Raw genomic sequence first — 22,673 nt, 5'->3', positions numbered from 1 at the left:
AAACGTAAACCCCAATGTCACAGAAACCTGAATATGCCCACCACCTCTTCCTGTTCCCGCCTCCTAACCATGGACCTCTCACTTCAGCTGCTATTTTTGTGTTGGTTTTCTGAGACAGGGTTTCTCTATGTATAGCCCTGGCTGTCCTGAAACTCAGAGATCCGCCTGCCTCTGCCTCCCAAGTACTGGGATTAAAGATGTGAGTCACCGCACGTGGCCAGAAGCTATTCTTAAGGAGCATTGGCTTCCTTTTCCATGCTCTCCTGTCCTAGCCCTCACTCATATTCTTTCCTAATGCGCTTAGATCTCTTCGTTCTTATTGACAATAGTAACTCTCCAGAAAAAGAACCTGAGGCTGGGCAGAGGCCCATATGTACAATGCTAGTGCTTGGGGAACAGAGGCAGAAGGACCAGAGAATAAATGAGCACACAGAAGAGTCAGAGTGGATAGAGGGGTCACAATGGCTGTGAGTTATCACTATTCACCACCAGTAGCATCTACTGTATGTTCAACACTGAAAGAGTTAAACCATTTCAGCAAAAGTAGACTGTGGGCATCACTGTTTGAAGAGGCAGTGTTGCTAAGAAAGTCTTTACCATCTTGAAAACAACTTGGAGCTGGTCCAATGGTGACAGAGAAGAAACCAAAGACAGAGGCACTAGCCAAGGACCAAAGAGGAAGAAAAGCGAACACTTTGGTCAAACGTCATTGCACCTGGAAGTCTGACTTCTTCCATCCCTCTTTTTCCAGTGGCTTCCGAAGTTCCTTATAACCCCAGATGGTCTGCAGGACGAGAGCTGCTGCCCGGACTTCTTTTTCTGAGCGATTCCTACGATGGAAAGTAACACCACACAAAGTGTGCTGTTAAGACCAGGGAGTCTTAGAGCCTGACCTTAGGACCGCTAACAGAGTGGTTCTTAACCTTCCTAACGCTGCACACAATTCCTTATAGTTTGACACCCAACCAGACAATTATTTTCATTGCTACTTCAAACTCAGAACCACAGGTTAAGAATCGTGACTGTAATAGCACAATAATATAAAAATGTAAAAATAGGTGAAATCAAACTTCACAAATCTTATATTCTGTCTGAAACACTGACATAAACTAGCTTGATGTAAGAATCCGTTATCAATTTATAGGCCAACATTAAGAGTGAAAATGTATCAATATCTCTCCACACGTCATAGGAAAGGGCAAGAAATCTCACAGAACAGTGGGAAGCCCCCTTCTGAAAACTCTTCTCTCATACTCAAATTCTTCTAGCTGTGCTGAAGTATAAGCTCACCCTGATTTGTTGATCAACACGAGCTTCTCGATACCCTGGGTCTCTCGGAGCTTTTTGGCAGCTTCCAAGTTCTCGGCAATAACCTCGTTGATGGTGTTCAATATGGAGACCACAGTGTCTTCAGAGAAATTCCAGGAGGAGTTCTGCTGACCTCCAGGCAGATTCTTTACCAAGTTAGGAATAGCATGTTTGCCTATAGCAGTAAAACGAAAGGTCAGGAGGAGCCTCACAATACAGTTTACAGTAATCAGGTCAACTGTATGTTCTAGGCATACAAATCAACTCCATTATTACATAAGATTATATCAGAGGGGCCAAGATCACGAGATAGCCACCAACTCACTGTCCTCCATCCACTGCAAGTGCATGCGGACATGTGCTGCTGGACATCAAACACACTAAAGAAAACACGATGCTCAGCACTCCCTTATGATGGTGAATGGGACACAGTCTTCTTTATGAATTTACAAGGTTAACAACTTGGGCTCTGCCACTAAGTAGCTATATTAATTCTGGGCAAATTAAACAAATAGAAAAATACTAAACAATGCCTACACAGGGAGAAAGCAGATATTCAACAAATAGTAGTGGTTATAATGTTTTTGAGGAATCATCACTTCTTGCTTTTTTAAAAACCACTAATCCATAAACCTTCAACACTCAAGACACATAAACTATGGCTATAGAATCCTTCTCTTCAGTGATGTCAACAAATGACTACAAACATTTGTTGGAATCCAGGCACTGTGCGAGGCCCCAATTCCAATCCTTACCAATTAACTCTTTGTTCCGGGCATCCACAGCCAAATTTCTCAGTGCCCCAGATGCAGCTTTCACTACTCGCTCATGTTCACTGGTCAGGAGGTCAGCTATGGCAGAGAGAGCCTTCTCTTGACGCAAAGCAGAGCGGATGTATCGACCGTACTGGGAAGCACATGGGAAGTGGTGAAAAGATTACAAATGACAGCAAACTAGTTATCTACACTCCCGACCTCCAAATCCACTGTCCATGAGGCACTCACGGTCCAGCGCCCAGCACACAAGTTCTGGATAGCTCCAGCGGAGGCTTCTAGGATGGCAGGTGTCTTGCTCTCCTTGAGGAGTGAGATGTATATTCGCACCACTTCTGGCTGAAATAAGAGTTCATAGCCTGCAAAGAAAGGGCAAGACAGGGAACACTAATCATTGTCTACAAACCAGGCTCTGGCTGCCTGCAGTTCTGCTTCTCCACCATTGAGCTCCCTCTACTTCCTTATGAACTCAAGAGCAAACTCAAAGGCTTGATTTCATGTCTCTTTCTTCTTAGGTTTTGTTTTACTTTTGAGACAGGGTCTTGCAATGTCAAGCACACTGTCCTCAAACTCACAATCTTCCTGTCTTAAGTCTCTCAAGTGCTGGGACTACAAGCATCTACCACCATGCCCAGCTGATCCCTTGCTTTAAGAGTAACTATTCTAGGGGCTAGAGAGATGGCTCAGAGGTTAAGAACAATGACTGCTCTTCCAGAGGTCCTGAGTTCAATTCCCAGCAACCACATGGTGGCTCACAACCATGTATCGTGAGATCTGGTGCCCTCTTGTGTCATGAAGGTGTACATGCAAACAGAACATTGTACACAATAAGTCTTTAAAAGACAACAAAACAAAACAAAGAATAACTACTCTAGCCACCAGCAGTCATACCCCTTTAATCCCAGCACTTGGAAGGCAGAGGTATGCAGACCCCTGCAAAGTCTGAAGCCAGTCTAGTCTACCTAGAAAGATCCAGGACAGCCAGGCCACATCGTGGGAACTCGTCTCAACAAAAGCAAAGTCATAAAATAGTGGCAACTAACTAGCCCATGGTAAAAACAGGACAGCAACTCCATCATATTCAATTCCTCCCTCCTCCTCCTTGACTTGTATCCCATAGCTAACTTTAGCCGTGTTTGTACCATAAGCAATCAAGCATAATGATTTAACATCTCAAACAAATTACTTCTAATTTAACTCAGTCATTCTCCCGACCTGAGACTTAACATCATTTAATTAACATCTTTTATATTTATGGAAAGCCAGTAAGTTAATATTTATTAATACAGTGGGTCTAAAGATTCAAGCAGTGATAAAGGAATTTCTTCTAACTGTAAGGTTCGAGATCCAAAAAACTGAAGTAGCAACTTAGACAGCTAAGTCTTTTTTCTTTTTTTGAGGCAGGTTCTCATTCTGTATGCCAACATGGCTTTGAACTGACAGCAATCCTCCTGCCTCAGCTGTCCAAGTACTAAGCTGTCCAACTAAGGTTGCATGCATGCACCATTATACCCAGCCTTGTTTTAAACTCCAGACTGAATACTGTGAATGTCCTATCACTTTCCCAGTGATAGGACATTCATTCCATCAAATGAGTCCCATCAAATCCATTACATCAGGAACAACTGGAAATATCAACATGTTACATGTCCAAGCACTGCATCTGAGGCCTCTGGGACTGAGTAAAGGGTAGCTTACCTCGAGCAGGACTAGTTCTTTTGGGGAAATCCACTGTATCATTTGCTGGGTCCTCCGTGGGCTTTTTCCCTATAAAAATGTGGAAAGGGCAGAGAGAACAGTGTTAAGAGCTTTTAAAGAAAGGAAACATTCCACCTGACAGCTTTTCATACCTCAGTCAGAATCTTCAGATCAGAGAGGCAATACCAAGAGGGAAAAGGGATGATGCAGAAACAAGGACCAAAACGATAACCGCTCTTGCTGCTATTAACCGAGGCCGACAAAAGGGACTGCTGTCCAGAAACAGCATGTCAACACCACAACCCAGAAGATCTAAACTTACTTCAATGTTGTTGTTTTCCCTCAACTCAATTTTCCTACATGCATCCACAGGGAAGGGTTAGACAAAGAAATATTAGGGAAGGTAAAAACCAAACCATGCAAATTAGAAGGAGACAAGCGCCTTAAAAGATTACACTCACCTCTGGAAAACCACTCATCTTCCAGGGAATCACCAAGGTGGAAAGCGAGGAGAGAAATGAAGGAAGAAAACGCAGGAGAAAGATGTCAACAGGATCATGGGCAAGTACACAAGAAAGCAGAGGAGGAAGAATAGGGAGGAAGGCCCCAGATTAGCTGAGTTCTTGTCCTTCACCGCCCCATGTGCAAGTACACCAACAACCATCACCATCCTCACAACACCACCACCACCACAGTCAAAGCATACAGAACAAGGGAGCAGCAGCAGAGCAAAGGACAAGTCTCGACTAGGTGGACTTCCAGACTATTCAGTAAGTATCTAGAAAGCTAAGTCATCCCATATTAAAGAACAGGAACTAAGCAGACTCACCTTTGCCCTTCTTGGCCCCAAAGCAACTGGCAGCATGTGGCCCAGTACTGTTAACCACACTAGGAAGTGCCTCTTGGTAACGCTCTGCCTGTGGGATTTCACGATGAACTTGATATGATAAGTTCCGAAGGAGGCAGACACAGTTCTCCACGAGCTTAGGGACGTGAAAACAAAAGGTTCAATTGGAAAAGAGAATGGCTATGATGATTTACAAGGAATCCTAAGTCTCCATGATTTGAATATTAAAATATCAATCCTAAAATGTATAACTCAATCCGTCTTCTCTCAGACTGTCTTATCAGTGCCCCAGACCCCTCAAAATCCTTGTTATCTTCAGGCTAACAGAAGTCTAACTTCAACTAGTCTAGCTTCTGCAACTAGTTGGTGACCCAACATTTAGGCCACCGAGGCCTCTCCTAAGAAAGCAATCTGAAGACTACTAAGCAGCTTTACTCTATATGGGGTTGGGTGTGAGGTGCTAAACAAAACTATCTTAGACTAGGGTCAGATGGAAGGGGAGAAGGACCTCTCCTATCAGTGGACTGGGGAAGGGGCATAGGAGAAGAAGAGGGAGAGAGGGTGAGATTGAGAGGGGAGGGAGGAGGGGGCTACAGCTGGGATACAAAGTGAAAAACTGTAATTAACAAAAGTAAAATTAAAAATTAAAAAAAAGAAGAAAAAAACTATCTTTAGGGCTAGAAAGATGGCTTAGTCATTAGCAGCACTTGAGGCTCAACAAACCAGGCATGACCTGGGGTGCACACATAGAGCTATTGCTATAGGAACAGAGACAGGGTTGCTGCCAGCCTAGCCAAAGAACACAACCTACATTCAGAGTGAGACAGGGCCTCAAAGAATAAGGTGGGGTGCCTGAGTGACAAAAAATGCTCTCCTGGCTGCTTCTCTTGTGTACTCATGTACGTATACACACACACACACACACACACACACACACACACACACACACACACACACACACACACACACAATCTTTTCTTCTGAACTATATGCCCACTTTAAGGAGAATGGCTGGCATAAGTACTTTATATTACCTGAGAGCCTGAAGTGGTAGGTCTAGGCCACAGGTACTTTGTGAACAAAATTCACAGTCATTAACTTACCTTGCTGTCTGAATCCTTCTGCCCAATTTCTGCCTGAACAATGAAAATGAGGGCATCAACTAAGCCATCACATTCCCGAAGTTTCCGGCGGGCTTCACTCCTCTCTGAGCTTACATTTCTAAGGGGGAAAAAAAAAAAGGCATGAAGATGACTCAGATCCCTGAAGTCCTCACTCAGGGGTCTTTCCTCATCTACATCTGAAAATTCCTTTAGGTCTTTTCTACTCAGGACAAGAAACTGTTAATACCAGGGGCTGGAGAGGGCAGTCAGGCGACAAGAACACTCGCTGTGCTTCTTCTTCTAAGGCCTTGGATTCCACCACCAGCACCCACGTGTTGGCTGTAGCCCCAGAGGACCTCCTCTGACCTCCTCTGTGTGTGTGTGACCGTCATGGGTAGGGACAGAGCAAAGCGGTAAACAGCCGGCCCAAGGATATACACAGCAATAGGTTCAATCCTCAGCACCATGGCAGGAGGGCTTGTGGGGAGGGCCAGGCGTCGGGAAACCCAGACAGATAACTGTGACAGGGCCTAAGACACACACAAGTCCAGACCTAGAATATAAACAGGTATTTACCTAATTAACGAACAAAGTCAAAGAGGAATAAAAGTGAGGAGCTGGGAGGAGGAGGAAGGGAGAAAAACCACAAGCAGGTAAACTGAGGTCAAGTACACACCAGGTAGAGAAGCTTGCCTAGCTCATGCAGTGCCCTGAATTTGGTACCCAGGACCACAAAAGAAGCAAGCAAACAAATTAAAAAAAAAAAAAAAAAAAAAAGACTTCCATAAAAGTTGATAGGGATGGTATGTGTTTGTGTGTGTGGTACTGAAGGCTGAACCCAGGCAAGCACTTTATCAGATAAGCTATACTGAATCTGTTCTGAGACAGGGTCTTTTTTTTCCCCCTACCAACTGCAAATTGTTCAGCTATGTGAACAATTTATTTTCCCCTACCCAACTGCAGATAAGTGGGTAAACAGCCCACTTATCTGTGAGTTTGTGTATTGTCTCCCTCTAAAATTCCTCAAATCCCCATTGCTCTACCATTATCCATTTCAGGGGTCATGCAGAGATGAAGGTAGAATACATATGTCTGTTTCTGAGGGCTGCATTCTGGTATTGTGCTTTATGTCCGTTTCCCAGTCTTTCCTTAGTCTACATAGCAGCTCCTGAGAAGTGAGCTCCCATGTGCTCTGGAAACTGGAGTGCCACTGTGATGTAATGTGTTGGCCAAGAGTTTATTTGTGACAGGTAAGTAGGATGGTTCTCTACAGATACTAATGGAGATCTAAAGAACGTTCCCCGCGAACCACCACCAGATCTGGTTGAAAGAGTCCAAGGAGGAGGAGTATGTTCCACAGTACCTGATCATGTAGCCTGACTCACTTAGGTTTATTTTCATAAACCTTGGCTTCATGTTACTTATGAAGCAACCAACTGCGAATTTTACTTTACAGTTTGTTAAGTAGGTAACTTTGTGTATGCTATTACCATTTTTATTATTATTATTAGTTACATTTTATTAACTGTGTATCCTATCCCAGCTGTATCCCGATCCCTCATTCCCTCCCAATCCCATCCTCTCTCCTTCATCTCCTCCCTGCCCCTTTCCAAGTCCACTGATAGGGGGGACTTCCTTCCCTTTCATTTGACCCTGTTTTATCATGTATCTTCAGGACTGGCTGCAAAGTCCTCCTCTGTGGCCTAGCAGGACTGCTCCTCCCTTAGGGGATGGGGAGGTCAAAGAGCCTACCATTGAGTTCCTGTCAGAGATAGTCCCTGTTCCCCTCACTATGGGAAACCAATTGGTTACTGAGCTACCACAGGCTACATTCAAGCAGAGGTTCTAGGTTATATCCATACATGGTCCTTGGTGGAATGTCAGTCTCAGAAAAGACCTCTGTGCCCAGATATATTTGGTCCTTGTAGAGCTCCTATCCTTTCCTCATCAGACTAACTCCCCCTACTCTCATATGATTCCCTGCATTCTGCCGAAGGTTTGGTTATGAGTCTTAGTATCTGCTTTGATACTCTGCTAGGTAGAGTCTTTCAGAGGCCCTCTGTGGTAGGCTCCTTTCCTGTTACTACATCCGATGCATCTCTCATTTGTCTTTGTAAGTGAGGATTGGTCATCTAACCCGGGGCCTCTTTCCTGTTTATCTTCTTTAGGTGTATAGATTTCATTATGTTTATCATATCTTATAGGACTATATAAGTGAGTATATACCATGTGTGCTGAGACAGGGTCTTAACAGAGTCTCCCGCTGGCCTTGGACTCACTCTGTGGTATACAGGCAGGCTATTGACTCAGTTCAGACAGGTTCACAGGCCTGCACTACAAACCTCTGCACAGCCTTCAAAAGGGGTTTCCTGTGTTGCACTGGCTGTCCTGGCCTCACTCTGTAGAACACGCTGGCCTCAAATTCACAGGGATCTGTCTCTCTCTGCCTCCCAGTGTGCCAGGAGTAGAGGCGTGCGCACCATGCACGGCTAAACGTTCAGTCTTTCTAGTCTCAGAAACCTTCACTTACCTCAGGCAGCCAGCGGTGTTGGTGAGCACTGACTCCCATTCAATATGCCGTGGCTTGCAGTCCTCATTGGGTTCTTTCTCCCAACCAGAATGTGGAATGATCACTTCATCTGTCAAGGCATGTAGCGCATGGTCCACAATCTCCATTTTGATTGAATCATGAGATGAGAGATTCCACAGGGTTCCTGGCAGGGACAGTTCATCAGTGAGAACTCGGTTCTATTCCTTAGTCGTGCTCAGTGGTCACAGGGATGTCCGCTGCTGAGTTTCTGTGACCCCGAGTAGTGTTAAGTCAGCCTTCTGTTTGCGGCCCATGGTAGCCTCTGTCTACCCTGTAGCTCAGTAGACGCGCAGCCACAGAACAAAGCTTTATGAACAGTATTTCTAGACTTCCATGCTCACCAACGCATGCCAGGCTCTCCACCTCAGCCTATGAAAAGCTGTCCTGCCTACTGCTGGATGCTGACCAGCTAGTCGGTAGCCCTAGCCTTTGTCCATTGGATGTGAAGGGCACACTCTACCTCACCCCAGATTATGCCAGCCAAAATCAACTCCAACAGTAGAGATGTCCTCTGGGGGCAAAATAGCCTGCCAATTGAGAGCTAATATTTATTTATTTTCTTCTTCTTCCTGGAATGATGATCAGGGCCTTCAAACTGTGTTCAGTTCACACTAATAGATCACCATGCACAATCTAAATAAAGCGAGGACCATAAGCTCAAATGTCTAACTGGAATAGGCAGGTTGAGTCAAGACAGGCACGTTTAAAACAAGTTATAAGGTTGTGGATAAACGACAACAGACACTCCGCTCCCATGTCTGGAAGGCACGCTCCTCTACTGCGGCAGCTGGTCACTGTGCCAGATGTGGTGGCCACACCTTCGGTTCCGGAACTCAGGAGGCAGAGGTAGGTGAATCTCTGCGAATTCGAGGACAGTCTGGCATACACAGTGAGTTCCAGAACAGCCAGGCTATGTACAGAAGGGTCCTGTCTCAAAAGACAAGACAAAAAAACCTGGGAGGGAGGGGGAGGGGAGATGCCGGCACACATGCCCCGGCGATTACTGTTTGCCTTGTATCATCCAATCAAATATGTGAAGCAGATTTGACCCAAGGCCCATACTTCAGAACCTATAATCAAAGTGGCCTGGCCAACCATGGTGGCGAGTGCTTTTTATCCCAGCTTGGGAGGCTGAAGCAGGCAAATTTCTTCAAGTTCAAGTCCATCCTGCTCAGCATAGTGAGTTCTAGGCCAGCCAGAGTTACACAGTTTGAGTTACCATGTCTCAAAGTGAATGAATGAATGAATGAAAGGTAATGGATTGGAACCTCTAGATCTGCACCTCTCTACAGAGTAACAGTGACCCCCACCCTAGTACTCACCAGTAATGACTTCAGTCAGATCCATATCTCGAGCCTTTCGGAGCAGCCGAACCAGGGCGGGAACACCATCACAGTTTTTTATGGCAATCTTGTTGTCTTGGTCACGTCCAAAAGAGATATTCTTGAGAGCGCCACAGGCACCGAGGTGCACTTCCTTTTTGGGATGATCTAGCAACCCTACCAGCACAGGGATCCCTTTGAGCTTCCGCACGTCAGTCTTCACCTTGTCGTTTCGATAGCACAAATGCTGCAGGTACGCCGCCGCATTGGACTTCACCGCATCCAGGCGGAAGCCTAGCATGGCGATTACCTCTGGCAGCTCCGGCTGTCTCCAATTTGGAGGCGGGGGAACGCCCTTGCGAAGGCTATCCAAGCTGGCTAAACTTCCCCGCTCATGCTGAGCCAAGGGGGCCCAGTAGTACTGATCAGGCGGCACCTCCTCCCCAATCATGTCTTCATAGCTCCTGGGTTTTCAGAGAACCAAGAACCAACAGTTAGATCTGGCTTCTGGGTAACACCTCTGTTACCCATTCTCTTCAAGGCAGGATCAGTCCCAGCTCTGCACAAAGATCAAGGATCTCCTCTGTTTGGTCAACACGGAATGCTTGACCAACACGGAACGCTTGAATGTGTGAGTGCAAGTCTTTTCAAGGGCCCTCTACCTTACTCTGAGACAGAGTCTCTTAGCAAATCAGAAGCTGGCTATAAACTAGACTCACTGTCCTGAAGTACCCAAGGATCCTCTGATCTCTGTCCCCCAGTGCTGGGATCACAAGTGTCAGCCACCACAGAGCTAAGCCAGCAAACTCATGCTTGTGCAGAAAGCATTTCACCAGACTGAACCAGCTCCCCATGCCCAATTTTAATCATTCAAAAGTAGCCTGTATTTACACTAAAACCATCTCTCTCTTTTTTTTCCTGTGAAGTTTGCTGATTGAGAAAGACAAACATTTAGAAATGTAATTACAAAAAGAACCAATCCTGATTCCTTAGTATTTACATCTGACAGCTACTAACTTCTCTGATTAAAATGAAAGAAATCCTTGGACGGAAGAGTTAAGCAACTGATTCCACATCACGTAAGTGAGCAAACAAAACCCGAGAACAGCAGGTCTTACAGGTATAGCACTGGGGAGACAGACACAGGATCACAAGTCTGAGGCCAGATAGCAAGTTCCAGGCAATCTAGGCCACAAACCAACACATCCTCCCACCCCCGCAACCCCCCCCCCAAAAAAAAACAACAACAACTTTGAATAGTTCTTAAATTCTTAGCTGAACAGGAAACAAGGCATTTCCACACAGGACACAGATGGTAGAACAAGACCATTAAACACATTTCATATTTAAGCTTTTCCCTGCCCTATTTTGGAAATTAAAAGAAGCAATCAAAACAGATGAAGGACTGCACATCAGTATTAAGGAGGTATAAACTTGAACATTAATGGTCACAGTTTACCTGAAGGCTTATATGCTACATAGATGCATATGTTCCAGAAGGAGTTCCATCCTCCAACTTCTACATACTTCTAATTCTGTCAAAATGGTATCTACACACCAACATCTAACCTACCGCCAGCACTTGGATCAGGAGGATGCTGAAAAAAGTCAAATGAAAAGCGTTTCCTATCTCAGTACTCCCAACAACCACTAGAGGGTGAGTCTGCCAAACTAGTATTTATTCAAACGAGGAAGGAAGAGCCCATTATCTGCGAGTTCATCTCCCACTGGGGAGAGCAAAATCTACTGTGTGGGACTCTCCAAATACGACTATTATTTGTTCCATAAAACCACCCCCACTGTCACCAGACTCAACGTTAGCCTGGCCCAGCTTGGTGGCACACGCCTGTAACCCCAGCTCTCAGGGAGGCAGAGACAGGCTGATCTCTGTGAGATCGAGGCCAGCCTGGTCTATAAAACAGTCCAGGACATCCAAGGCTACACAGAGAAACCCTGTCTTAAAAAAAAAAAAAAAAAAAAAAAACTACCTACGAGGTATCAGCGCTGACCATTAAACCATGAAGGATTCAGGGGGACAAATAATTTAGTTAAAAAAAATAAATAAAATTTAAAATGTCCCAGCCTGGTCTACAAAGGAGTCCCGGACAGCCATGGCTACACAGAGAAACTCTGTCTCAAAAAAAATAAATAAATAAAATAAAAATGTCATTGAAACAAAATAAAGTTGTTTTAAAAACAGATTATAAACAGTATATGAAAAACGTCCTTTTAATGAGAGAAAACAGGACACAAGAAAACTCCAAGGATACAGCAAACTGCTCTTCCTGAGAGAACAGTGTCTCAGGCTGTGTGATGAGCATATCTTTCTTTTCTTGTTTAAGATAAGCAACTACAAAAATAACTGCCCTTGCCCAATTTTTTTTTTTTTAGTCACTCAACAAAATCTATCTTTATACTTCCTTCTTCCATAGGCAGTATAGATCAAGATTCTTTTCTTTTATGAATAACAAAACTGACCAAATGATCAAATAACTTGCTTAAGGCTATACGGATAATGGCAGAGGCACAACCAGACCAGCGTTTTCAGTTTCAGTGCTTTTCACACTAATCACTGCCTCACTGTGTAAGTTTGACCTTGCACTACTCTAGTAGGCCTGAACAGGAAGCAGAAGACGTGCTTGCTAGTCAAGCAGGATTCCAATGTCACTCTGGAACAAACCCAAGAGCCAAGACCCAAACCTTCTCTGTGTGTACGGCCACTTCAAAGGGCAAGCAGGGAAGGGCTTGGCCATCCACACCCATAGATGTCTAATCTCTCTTTGCTAAGGAAAGTCAGAGCACGCAGACTTGTACTCCAGCCCCACAACCTAGGCAGACTGTTCCAGGAATAGCTGCTATCTACCTCTGGCTAGCTTACTGCTGCTAAGCTCTGGCGCCCCTTCAGGAATAAAAGGTGAGTCACATGGGAGTTGACTGTGCTAGCCACGCCATCTGAAAAGCGCCAGTGACTCAGGCTTAGACAGTAGGGCCTCTACTCCTGTCCCAGACTAACTCAGTTTATGGTTGGCCAACACTATCTAATATACATTCTGAAGTAAGTGCCAAGACCTTTGCTTTGCAAGGTCATGAACCTCCGCACAAAACTGAGTAACACCTGCCAGGGCACCCTCTATCAAGATAACTAGAAATCTTCTCTTATTTCTTGGCTTGAAAATATAGACTCGGATTTATTCTAAGGTTATGTTTGTAGCTCAAGACCAAACATGTTTTTTTGTATACACCCAGATCTAAGAATTTCTTAAATAACCTTTACAAAATATGAAAACTAAACCAAGGTACTAATGAATAGCACACCAAGTCTAACACGGGCCCTTGAGGAAGGGCCGCACGGCCGGGGATGCTGGGGCACGCCTTTAACCCCAGCTGTCCCAGGACAGTCTGTGTTAGAGGCCACCCTGTGTCTCAACACCAACAAAAAGAAAGTGAAGAGAGGGAGACTCTTAACCCCATTCTAAAACAGTCTTCCAAGGCAACAACTACTCATCCACACAGTAACCACGACACAGTCATGTCACCAAAGATCACCTCAAAGAAAAAGACCCTTCAGAATGGACGGTCGCTTAGTGACCTTTGGGAGTTATTACTAATGGACAGTACAGGAGGACCACTCCCAACTCACTGCCTTCATAAAGCCCTAACTAACTACAAAGGGCCAGGGCTTCTGTGAGATTATAAACATCAAGATTAGAACTAATGCAAGGAAAGCTCTTAAACAAAGTCCCGTGTTCTAACAGCAAAGCAGTAGCTAAACAGGCGCTCACAAACAAGAGCGTGACATTTCCTGACCCCAGCTTTGGACTCTTTACCAAGAGAGAGACAGATCTTAGGTGGAAGTTACAGCATGGCAGCCAGTTCTGTTTTTTTAGGGACACAGACCAATAACCACCACTAATCACTTTTTTTCTTTTGGGTTTTGTTTATAAATAGTCAACACAATAGCCCAAACAGGCTTTGAACATCCTGAGATTAATACTGTATCAGCCTCCTCAGCAGTGGAATTACAAGCATAAATCATCTGGCTACTTTCTCACCAAATGTGGTGGCACACCTGTAATCCCAGGATTTGGAAGGAGAATAATGAAGGACCAGGCGTCCAAAATCAGCATTTACTAAATAGCCAGATCGGTGGACAACCTGAGCTACCAATATGTGGTCTCAAAATGTAATAGCACACAAACAGAAAATAATCACTTGGTATAACTGAAATAAGACTTTGACAACAAGAAAGAGTAAGACAGCAAACCAACAGTCAATGTGCTTTCCAGGAAAAGGAAAGGAGCCCAAGTGTCCACCAGTGGTCACTAATCCCCAAAAGTTCTCAAAACAAAGCCACCCTTCCCCAGATGGGAAAGAGAGGAGCCTCTCTTCCCTCACTCCTGCTCACCTGAGGCGGCGGCGAGGGTCCGAGGGAGTTCCTGTGCGACGGGCAGTGCCATAGTCAGACATCATGCCATAATCGAGGTCATCGTAGCCCATGCTGCGCTGGTCGTCCTCCAGCCCGTACGGCTCTGGGTGAAAGCGATGCAGATCCACACTGCTCCCTCCTACTCGAACCTGGGGCTGGGGCCCATACACGTCTTGTCTACTCGGGGCCCGGTAGCCTTCCATGCTGGGCCTGTACCGCTCCTCAATTCGGGTGACCCGGGACAGACTGCCGTAGTTGTCACTGCCACCAGGGTAACCATCTTCGTAGTGTCGGCCGTATCCATCTGGAGGGTAGTGGAAGTTTCTAGGAAGAGTTGCAGTGCCTGCCTGCCCCACATAGGGACCAGGGCCCCCGTTGCCATTCTTGCGGAAATCACGGCCCAGAGTCTGGATGTAGTTGTTGGAGACGGATGAGGCATCCATGGGCAGCCCATCTGGTCCCATGGGGACTGGCTGTACTGTTCGCGTTGTCACCGTCTTCACAACTTTCTTGACCTTCAGTTAAGGAATAAGAAAAAGAAAACCAATTCTTGAAGGAAATGAAGAATCTAAGTTTTAAATTCCACACTACCCTAAAAACAACCCCACACTCCAGGTCTTCACATAGAAATATCCCCTGCGTCACCTATGCCCTCTTACCCAAATGAGAAAAGCCACCTTGTCACTAACTCTTAGGGAAACTAGTGTGAGCGCCATGCCCCTCCTCCCCCTTCCCACGGTCCTCTCGCCTTCTTTTCTGTTGCACACTCATAGCTTTCTCTCTGGCATCACTGCCTTCGCCCCCTAACTGGCTCGCTCCTCTACTAAAGACCACCAGGGGCCCATCACTTTAAGGCAGACAGAACTCAGCTTACCGTGGTCTCCGTGCGCCTGGTCGTCCCATCATCTGAGGTCTCCACAGAAACAACAGACATGGCTCCTTCAGGGTCCTCCTCTGTGTAGGTTTCCACAATCTGCCCTGGCTCCTGCATCCTGGGGATAGTGCTATACAGAAGGTGATTGTGGTCCTGTGAGAGAGAGAAGAGAAGAGTGAAGCTATACTAAATCTCTGCAGTAACAGTCCAGCCTAGTAAGAAACACTGGGGCTTCTAGAAACTGTAGTTTTCATGCATCTCCCATTGGCCTCAGGGGTTATAGAGAGTGTTGTCACCTTTCACCTTCTACAAAAAGGCAGGGCACACCTTTAATCCCAGTACTCTAGAGGCAAAGCTCTGCCCTGTGAGTTCAAGGCCACCCTAACATCCATAGTGAATTCCGGTCAGCCAGGACCACACACTGAGCCACCATGCTCAATAAGTAAATAACTTGTGTAAAAGGAGAGTAACTATAATTTCCCAGTACTAGGCATCTAACAACACAAAGAAAAAGAGGTAACGCAAATCATGCAGACATGACGGGGCAGCAGATTTGACTTCCCATTCTTGTCACCTGTTTAAATATAAACCGTGCTGTCATGTCTACATCTGAATAATACTTCAAAAAGAACAGCTTAACCAATAAAGACCTTTTAAGATTAAAACATACTAACAATAAGAGGTTTTGTTTTGTCTTGGGTGGTACTAGGAGTTGCATGTGGTGTATGCTAGGCAGGAATTCCACCTTCTACTGAGCAATCCAGAACCTTTTCTTACTTTTACTTTGGGATACAGTTTCAATAATTTCCTAGGCAGGCTTCTGATCCTCCTGCCTCAACCTCCCAAAAGACCAGGATTAGACTTGAACCACCAGGCCCAACAAGGCTTATCTTTTGATGGTTTTATGTTATTCCCCAGATACTCCCCTGTCAGATTTTAGGTAAGCTTTTCTACAGTGTAGAATCATGGTCTCCCTCAAAACAACTGCAGTACCAGAGGCTCAAATGAGACAGGAGTGCCATGATAAAAGCCAATGATTTTTTTTAAAACCAACAAAACTATGTATAATTTGGAATGGCACCTTTTACTTTCCTAAACTGAAGAACTAATGAGCATTTATAGTAAGCACTCCAGAACACCAATACAATCGTAAAGGCTGGAGAAGGAAAAAGATATGAATAAAGCCATCCAGACCTTGAGTCAAAACAATTACCTGGGGTCCGTTGAGTTTCAAATCTGAAAATTTCTGTCTCTCAAGGTCAGCATCGCCCACAAAGCGGCCGTTCTGAAACACAGCCCACAGGACAATTCATTTTCTGGCCTTTCTTTGTTCTGTCAAACACAAACATCTTTCTTTCCAAAAGAAAGGGCTTTAAAGAAGGTGTCTGTGGCCTGAAACTGGCATCAGCACTCATAAGGAACGGTGGTGACACTCCTTAATCTTAAGTTACCACTTCCTCAAAACTGGAATCAGGCCTAAAATTCTGGCACGGGGGGGGGGTCCTCTGGAGCATAAGAGTGTAAGTTTCATGGAAAACAGAGCTTGGGGTTAGTAGGCTGTATCTCTAGTATCTTTGAGCGGTGCTTGGCGTAGGAGAAACATTCAACAAAATTTTGCTGAAAAAACAGCACCGACTATGATAAGCTCCCTACACACAACCTTTGGGAAAGTCCTAAGAATATAGGAAAGTTGGAAAAGCTACATTGGGGGGTTCCCAAAAAAGCCTTTATTGTTTTAGGAATCTTCATGCTCTGCTACCATGGGAAACTCCCATTCCAGGAAGCTTTTTAAAGAAAAGAAAAGAGTTAATATGAAAGAAAACCCTGGGCAATGGCCTTCAAGAAGAATCTTAACCGCTCCGTCAACTCACAGCAAGAACACACTCTGAGACATTCTCAAGTTGCTCTTTCAAGCACCAAGACGGAACCTAATGAGACTGTACAAAGAAAAACACATCTCTTGCTCTTCTCCCAAGAGAATACAGGAGACCCAAGAACCATGGGAGGTTCTTCCTCACCCACTCCTCTTTACATACAGTGTAATGCTGTAGGAGGAGGAAGCCAAACTTTGCTTTCAGGAAGAAGGAAGGGTGTGGTTTCATTGCTGAGCAGAGGTTAAAAATAAAAGAGCAAGAGAAAAACCACCAAATCCTGGGATTCCCCACTACCTAAAAGTGTGAGCGACCCCACTTTCCCTCAGTCTATCTCATTCCCAGCTCTCTACTCAAGTTCTTGCAAATTTCCCTGGATACTGTAAACATGTATAAAACTTTTTTTTTTTTTTTTTTTTTTCCCCAGACAGGGTTTCTCTGTATAGACCAGGCTGGCCTTGAACCAGATCTGCCTGCCTCTGCCTACCAAGTACTGGGATCAAAGGCTTGGATCACCACACCTAGCTAAAACATCTTTTAAATTCATGATTGTACACTAGTTTAAGGATGAAGCAAGTAGCTGGGCATGATTGTAATCCTAGTACTAGGGAGGCAGACGCAGGAGGAACATCGGTCTGAGGTCAGTCTGAGCTACACACCCACACCCTGTCTTCAGATACGCTAAGGTCTGAAAAGCTGCTTAGCGGCCGAGGATCTGCCTAGCATGCACAGGACCTTGGGTTCCATCCCAGCTCTTCCCACGTAAGTAAATAATGAGTTTAAAATGTAAGTGTGCTAGAGCACTTGCCCAGCACCTTCAGGCCCAGGCTCAATCCTTAGCACTATAAAATATATAAATTAAAAAATAAATAAGCAGTTAGCTAAGAGAACTAAGTATACGCGCTGCTCTAGTTCGAGACCTCTTCAGAGTCAGTCTACTAAGCAGCGGACACACACACACACACACACAGATAAAACCTCAGACAGATTACATCACAGTGCAGTCAGATATAAACCACAGGAAACAACATAGTTCTCATTTCTAACACCAGTCTCCTAGGTCACATCAGGCAGCCAGCCCAGAGACCACTGGCTCCTGTGGTGACCTGGTTTAAATAATTGCATAACACTCCCCCCTCCAGTGCTAACAATGACCCCTCCATCCAAAAAGATTCATCCAACAGTAAGCACACAGGCACAATAGGGAATAGGAATATACAACTTAGGAACACTGAAACATTTTCTGAGAACAGATTGATCTCTGGATGAGAGTGAACTAGAACTCAAGCCACCTAACTGTCCCAGCCACCAAATTGACATTCTTTCCTAATTTTTGACCCTGAGAAGGATATTTCAAAGAAAAGAGAAGTGTTCTACCATAACTAAAATTGCATTCCTGCTCAGAAAACCCACTCCAGCAAAACAGGAAGTCACAAAGGGTTTCAGCTCAGATCAGCAACACATCCCTCATCTGTTAATCAGTGTTAGCCCTGGCACAGTTCACCCTGAAGTGTAAGCACTGGATAGCCCAGGGCCAGTGGCTTCTCACCAAGGATCTCTTGGCCTCTCTTGTGACCATGCAAAGCCCTACCTGCAGGTCTGATGGAGAGGGGGTTACCTGATGCCGACGGGTGAGGGTGCCGTTGGCCATGAGTGAGTTGGCATCTTGTGGTGAGACCCGGACGCGTTCCAGCTGCGCCGAGACATGGCGCCGTTCCTCCTCCAGCGCCCGGGTCAGCTTCTCAAACTGGGCCTCTTGTTCCTTCACAGAGGCCAAGATGCTGGCGGTCGACTCCACCTCTGAGTCGTCCATGAAGGTTAGGGGAGGAGCCGCCGCAGGGCAGGACAAAGAGTAAGGTGGACCACAGAGGGAGCAGAAAGGAGGGAGTAGGTCCCCTCACTGCACACTATTGGGGGTGGGGTGGGTAAGAGAGAGAAGAGAGAAGATCACAGGTCAGAGAAGACAGATGAACTGTTAATCCCCAGCGCCACAGCGCCCTCTGTAGTTTCACTGCAGAAAGCAAGCCGCCACCAAGGAAGCTTGGGAGCCGCCACCAATGCTAGATCCGACAAGGGCCCTTTGCCTGCTGCCCTCTTCCACGCTCCACCACCAACCCCTAATGTCGTGGCAGCTGAGCAAAGTCTCCACACTGTCGGCCAGGCATAAAGGCTACAGCAGAGGGTTAAAATTACATTATTTTTTTCTGGAAATATTTGCAGGCATCAGTCTGACCAAAGTCTTAACTCCCTGGTACAAGGAGACACTTACTGCCCACAGGGACACAGCAGTTAAGAATGGAATCAGCCAGGTGTGCTGGTGCACGCCTTCAATCCCAACACTTGGCAAACAGAGGCAGGCAGATCTCTGTACATTCAAGGCCGCCTGCTCTACAAAGAGTTCTAGGATAGCCAAGGCTATCCTAGAGAAACCTTGTCTCAAAAAAAAAAAAAAAAGCTTAAAGACAAAAGAACTTAAGCCTCCATGTTTCATACGTTTATGAAGAGGCCTTCTATCTTCTAAAACTTTACTACATTATAGAAAGCAAACTGCTAGATGAAACAACACAGTGATAGAACCACAGAACACTATTTTAAAAACCAGCTTTGCTTCTAGTTCTGTCTGCAGTATGGGCCTGCCTTCTCAGGAGGCAGAAGATCACAGCTTCGTGGCCTGACTGCGCTACAGAAGCTTGTGTCCAGCCTAGGCAACTTAGCAAGATCTTGTCTCAAAGTTTTTGTGGCCAGGTGTGGTAGCTCATAATTTTAACCCCAGCACTTGAGAGGCAGGTACAGATGGATCTCTATGAGTTCAAGGCCAGCCTGGTCTACAGAACAAGTTCCAGGAGAGCCAGAGATACATAGAGAAATCCTGTCTCAAATAGATAGATAGCTAAAGTGTGTGCTGCTGAACAGCAAAGTATGGGAACATTTTTTTCTCCCTTATTCCCTATTCTCTCACCAACCCCCTAAAGAAAAGACCCCTAAAATAATTTTTAATTCTTAACAAACACATATTTCATACACACCTGTTAGAGGGCCGTAACTGATTGATTGGTCTAACACAGAGAGCAGCCCAGTCTAGATTCAAATAAATCATGGAAGCACCCAGCCACCTCAGCAAGCAGCAGGCAGGAAGAAGACAGCTGCAGAAATATTTGGTGGAAAAATGAGAACAGGAAGAAAATAAACTGTACCCAATGCATAAACACAAGAGGAGTAAGGGGAGGTATTAGAAATGACAGGGGGTTATTTAAGATGCAATTTCTAATTGTTTTATGTAAAAATACCCTGTAAAAATACCCTTTCAACTTTGCTGTGTTCAGATATGTGGGCTCTGGATGTAGGGTTAATTAAAGCAGAGACTGTCACCTACACTTCCTCTACTAGTAATCCACGCAGAGACAGACTAGGTTATACTGTACATAAAACTCCACATATCCTCTCTGTCAGGCAACCAATTTGGGGGTGATATTTGTTGTTGGAGTACCCAACCTCCTCCTTCCCACCCTTAAGGCAGAAACCTCCAGGCCCAGTCCCAGCATGCCCACAAAGACATTGAGAAAGCAGTGCTCTAGTCATGGTAGGGAAGGCATGTGGGGACTAGCCTAGGCCTTCTGCTTAGGCTCCTTTCCCACGCTTCCCAGAGCCCCACCAAACACAAAAGCCTGGGCCTGTGTGACTTAAAATCCAGCTAGCAAGAGTACCCAGGGCACATTGATGAACAGGTGCCCAGTAAACTGAGTTAATGCAGTCACTCAATCCAAGAACATGCTCAACTGTCTCTAAGTCCCTCCTACCCAGCCCTGGGCGCCTACAGCCACATATCAACCACTGTTTTTACTCAGCCCAAAGCCCAAGGCCACCTTCTCATTCTCCTACCCCACATCCAAATAGCCACCCAAAGGGCTTCCTTCAATAAGTCCTTTTTTTTTTTTTTTTGCTTATGTTTGTTTGTAACAGTCTTCCAGGCTAGCCTCAAGCTCACTGAAGCTAGCCCTGAATTGCTGATCCTCCTGCCTCTACTGCCCAAGCTCTGGAGTATAAGAGTTTTTCACCATTCCTGGCTTGTTTTAATTGCTTCCTTGTTGTCCCTATTTCTTCATGTCAAACGCTTGCCCTCATCCACTATGTCCAGTGACCTATGAACCTTCTGCATCAAGAGAGACTTCCAGTTACTGACTTTAAACAGGGCCTGGACTGCAGCTACACTGTGGCAGCCTCCGCCCTGTAATCTTCTTGCTAATAAAAGCCCAGCCACCACTGTGGGGCACAGAGAAGCAACACTCCCTGCCACAGAGAGACAGGGTTTGTAGCTATGCCATAAATGACCACTTTCTCTCCCCACACTTTAATTTGATACAGGGAGCAAAGGAAAGTTAGAGGAAACGCTGAGGAACCTAGGTTACAAAGCAGGGTCTGGAGAAACATTGCCTCCACCACCCCAGCTTCAAAGTTGACCAGACGCCTCTCAGAGGAAAAGACATTCAAGGAGAAAAAGGGGTCATGCTCCTAGGTCTTTAGCCATGGACAGATTTGTGTTTTGAAGAGAGAAGCAGTGGCTCTGTGAGACAGGATACAACTCACATGACTGGTCCCAGTCCTGGCTTATGCTACGGTCATTCTTATCTGCGTGCTGTCAATAGCAACAGCCCATTCTAGGTCAGAGCTTCTGTGAAGACTGCGTGAGATAGTGTGTTCTACGAGGTGACGTGTTAAGTTGTTTCAAGAGTTAGTTTCAGTCTTCCAATTACATTACTTCATGGTAATGTCTCAGCCCCAAACTATTTTGTAAAGTACGAGATGAAGTTAATCGGATCAAGAACACAACTGAACTGCACAGAGCAGATGAGCTGGTTCCTCTACTCCAGCTCTATGGACGACGAGGTCTTCACTAAACCAGTGTTTCTGGGACAGAGGGTGTCTCTCTAGTACCTGTCACTGTGGCAGTACAAATCTGCAACACTAACTCTATTTCTTCCTCAGGGCCTTACCAGTTTGTTACCTCAACAAAGAGAACACAAAAAAATTTCCAATGCCTGAATGGCTTACATTTATTGCCTTGGCAATCACAGAAACCATAAGGAAGTTCAGTTTTACTGCAAATGTGAAAACAGACTCATAGGTGAAAAAATTAACCAACTTCCTATAGTTTGTAGCAAATTTAGAATTTAAACCCAGGGCTAGAATATTTCTAAAGCCCACATTTTCTTCTATATCGTGCTGCTTAAACCCAAGTCCAAGCAGGGCATATTGACAAATGCCTATATTCCCAGCATGTATGAGGCTAAAGCAAGAGAACTACAGGTTCAAGCCCAGCCTGAGGCTACAGGCCACCCCCCTTTCTCAAAAAAGAATGAAGGAATGAATGGTCCAAGGCCCTTTGACCTACACCTTCCTAACCATTATAGAAGAGGGAGGGGGAAATATCCATGTCTGTATAAATGCAAGGAAGAGAAAAGGAAAGCATATATATGGGAAGCTACAGCTATGACATGACAAGCTATAGCTGTCTTATGAGCAGAATGCTCATAACTTGATGTCTCCTCTTCCCGCCACACCATAAAGACTGTGCTAGAGACCAGTGTGCAAACCACTAACTGACTTTGGCTAGCATCAAAAAAGTCCTCTAAGATATACCTGGTCCTACAGCCCATGGGGGTCTCCCATTCTCTGAGGAGAAGGGAAGGGGGGATAGAAGGAAGGGAGTGTAAGGGGGGATTGGGGGAAAGGAGAGACTGCGATAAAAATGAAAAGTGAATAAATAAATGAATGCATTGAATAAATAAATAAGGGAAAAGTTCTCTTAATCTGGTAAAAGAAAGAAAGAAAGAAAGAAAGAAAGAAAGAAAGAAAGAAAGAAA

The 22,673-nt window shown here is 45.3% G+C and overlaps 1 protein-coding gene across 8 annotated transcripts in view; it reads right to left on the bottom strand.

The window, feature by feature from the left end:
• Positions 1–22,673, bottom strand: part of Ctnnd1 (catenin delta 1) — a 51,944-nt gene that overhangs the window by 7,856 nt on the left and 21,415 nt on the right. For 5 of the 8 annotated variants that reach the window (XM_055599970.1, XM_055599973.1, XM_055599972.1 and 2 more), the window contains exons 2-14: positions 18,431–18,719; positions 16,155–16,226; positions 14,942–15,094; positions 14,047–14,582; positions 9,642–10,105; positions 8,260–8,443; positions 5,730–5,847; positions 4,609–4,762; positions 3,780–3,848; positions 2,313–2,440; positions 2,064–2,214; positions 1,291–1,483; positions 716–830 (exon numbers count right to left, since the gene is read on the bottom strand). In XM_055599970.1, coding sequence (XP_055455945.1) covers positions 716–830; positions 1,291–1,483; positions 2,064–2,214; positions 2,313–2,440; positions 3,780–3,848; positions 4,609–4,762; positions 5,730–5,847; positions 8,260–8,443; positions 9,642–10,105; positions 14,047–14,582; positions 14,942–15,094; positions 16,155–16,226; positions 18,431–18,625 — 2,532 coding nt within the window. In that variant the 5' untranslated portion in view covers positions 18,626–18,719. Of the gene's footprint in view, positions 1–715; positions 831–1,290; positions 1,484–2,063; positions 2,215–2,312; positions 2,441–3,779; positions 3,849–4,608; positions 4,763–5,729; positions 5,848–8,259; positions 8,444–9,641; positions 10,106–14,046; positions 14,583–14,941; positions 15,095–16,154; positions 16,227–18,430; positions 18,720–19,838; positions 19,956–22,673 lie in introns of all 8 variants that reach the window. The other 3 variants (XM_055599971.1, XM_055599976.1, XM_055599977.1) reach the window with 3 other exon arrangements.

This window comes from Psammomys obesus, unplaced genomic scaffold, assembly GCF_907164565.1.
Source record: "Psammomys obesus unplaced genomic scaffold, mPsaObe1.curated_primary_1811, whole genome shotgun sequence".
In the NCBI taxonomy this organism is placed as follows: Eukaryota; Metazoa; Chordata; class Mammalia; order Rodentia; family Muridae; genus Psammomys; species Psammomys obesus.
The sequence above is the reverse complement of the archived record's forward strand: the minus strand, read 5'-3'. Positions and strand labels throughout refer to the sequence as shown.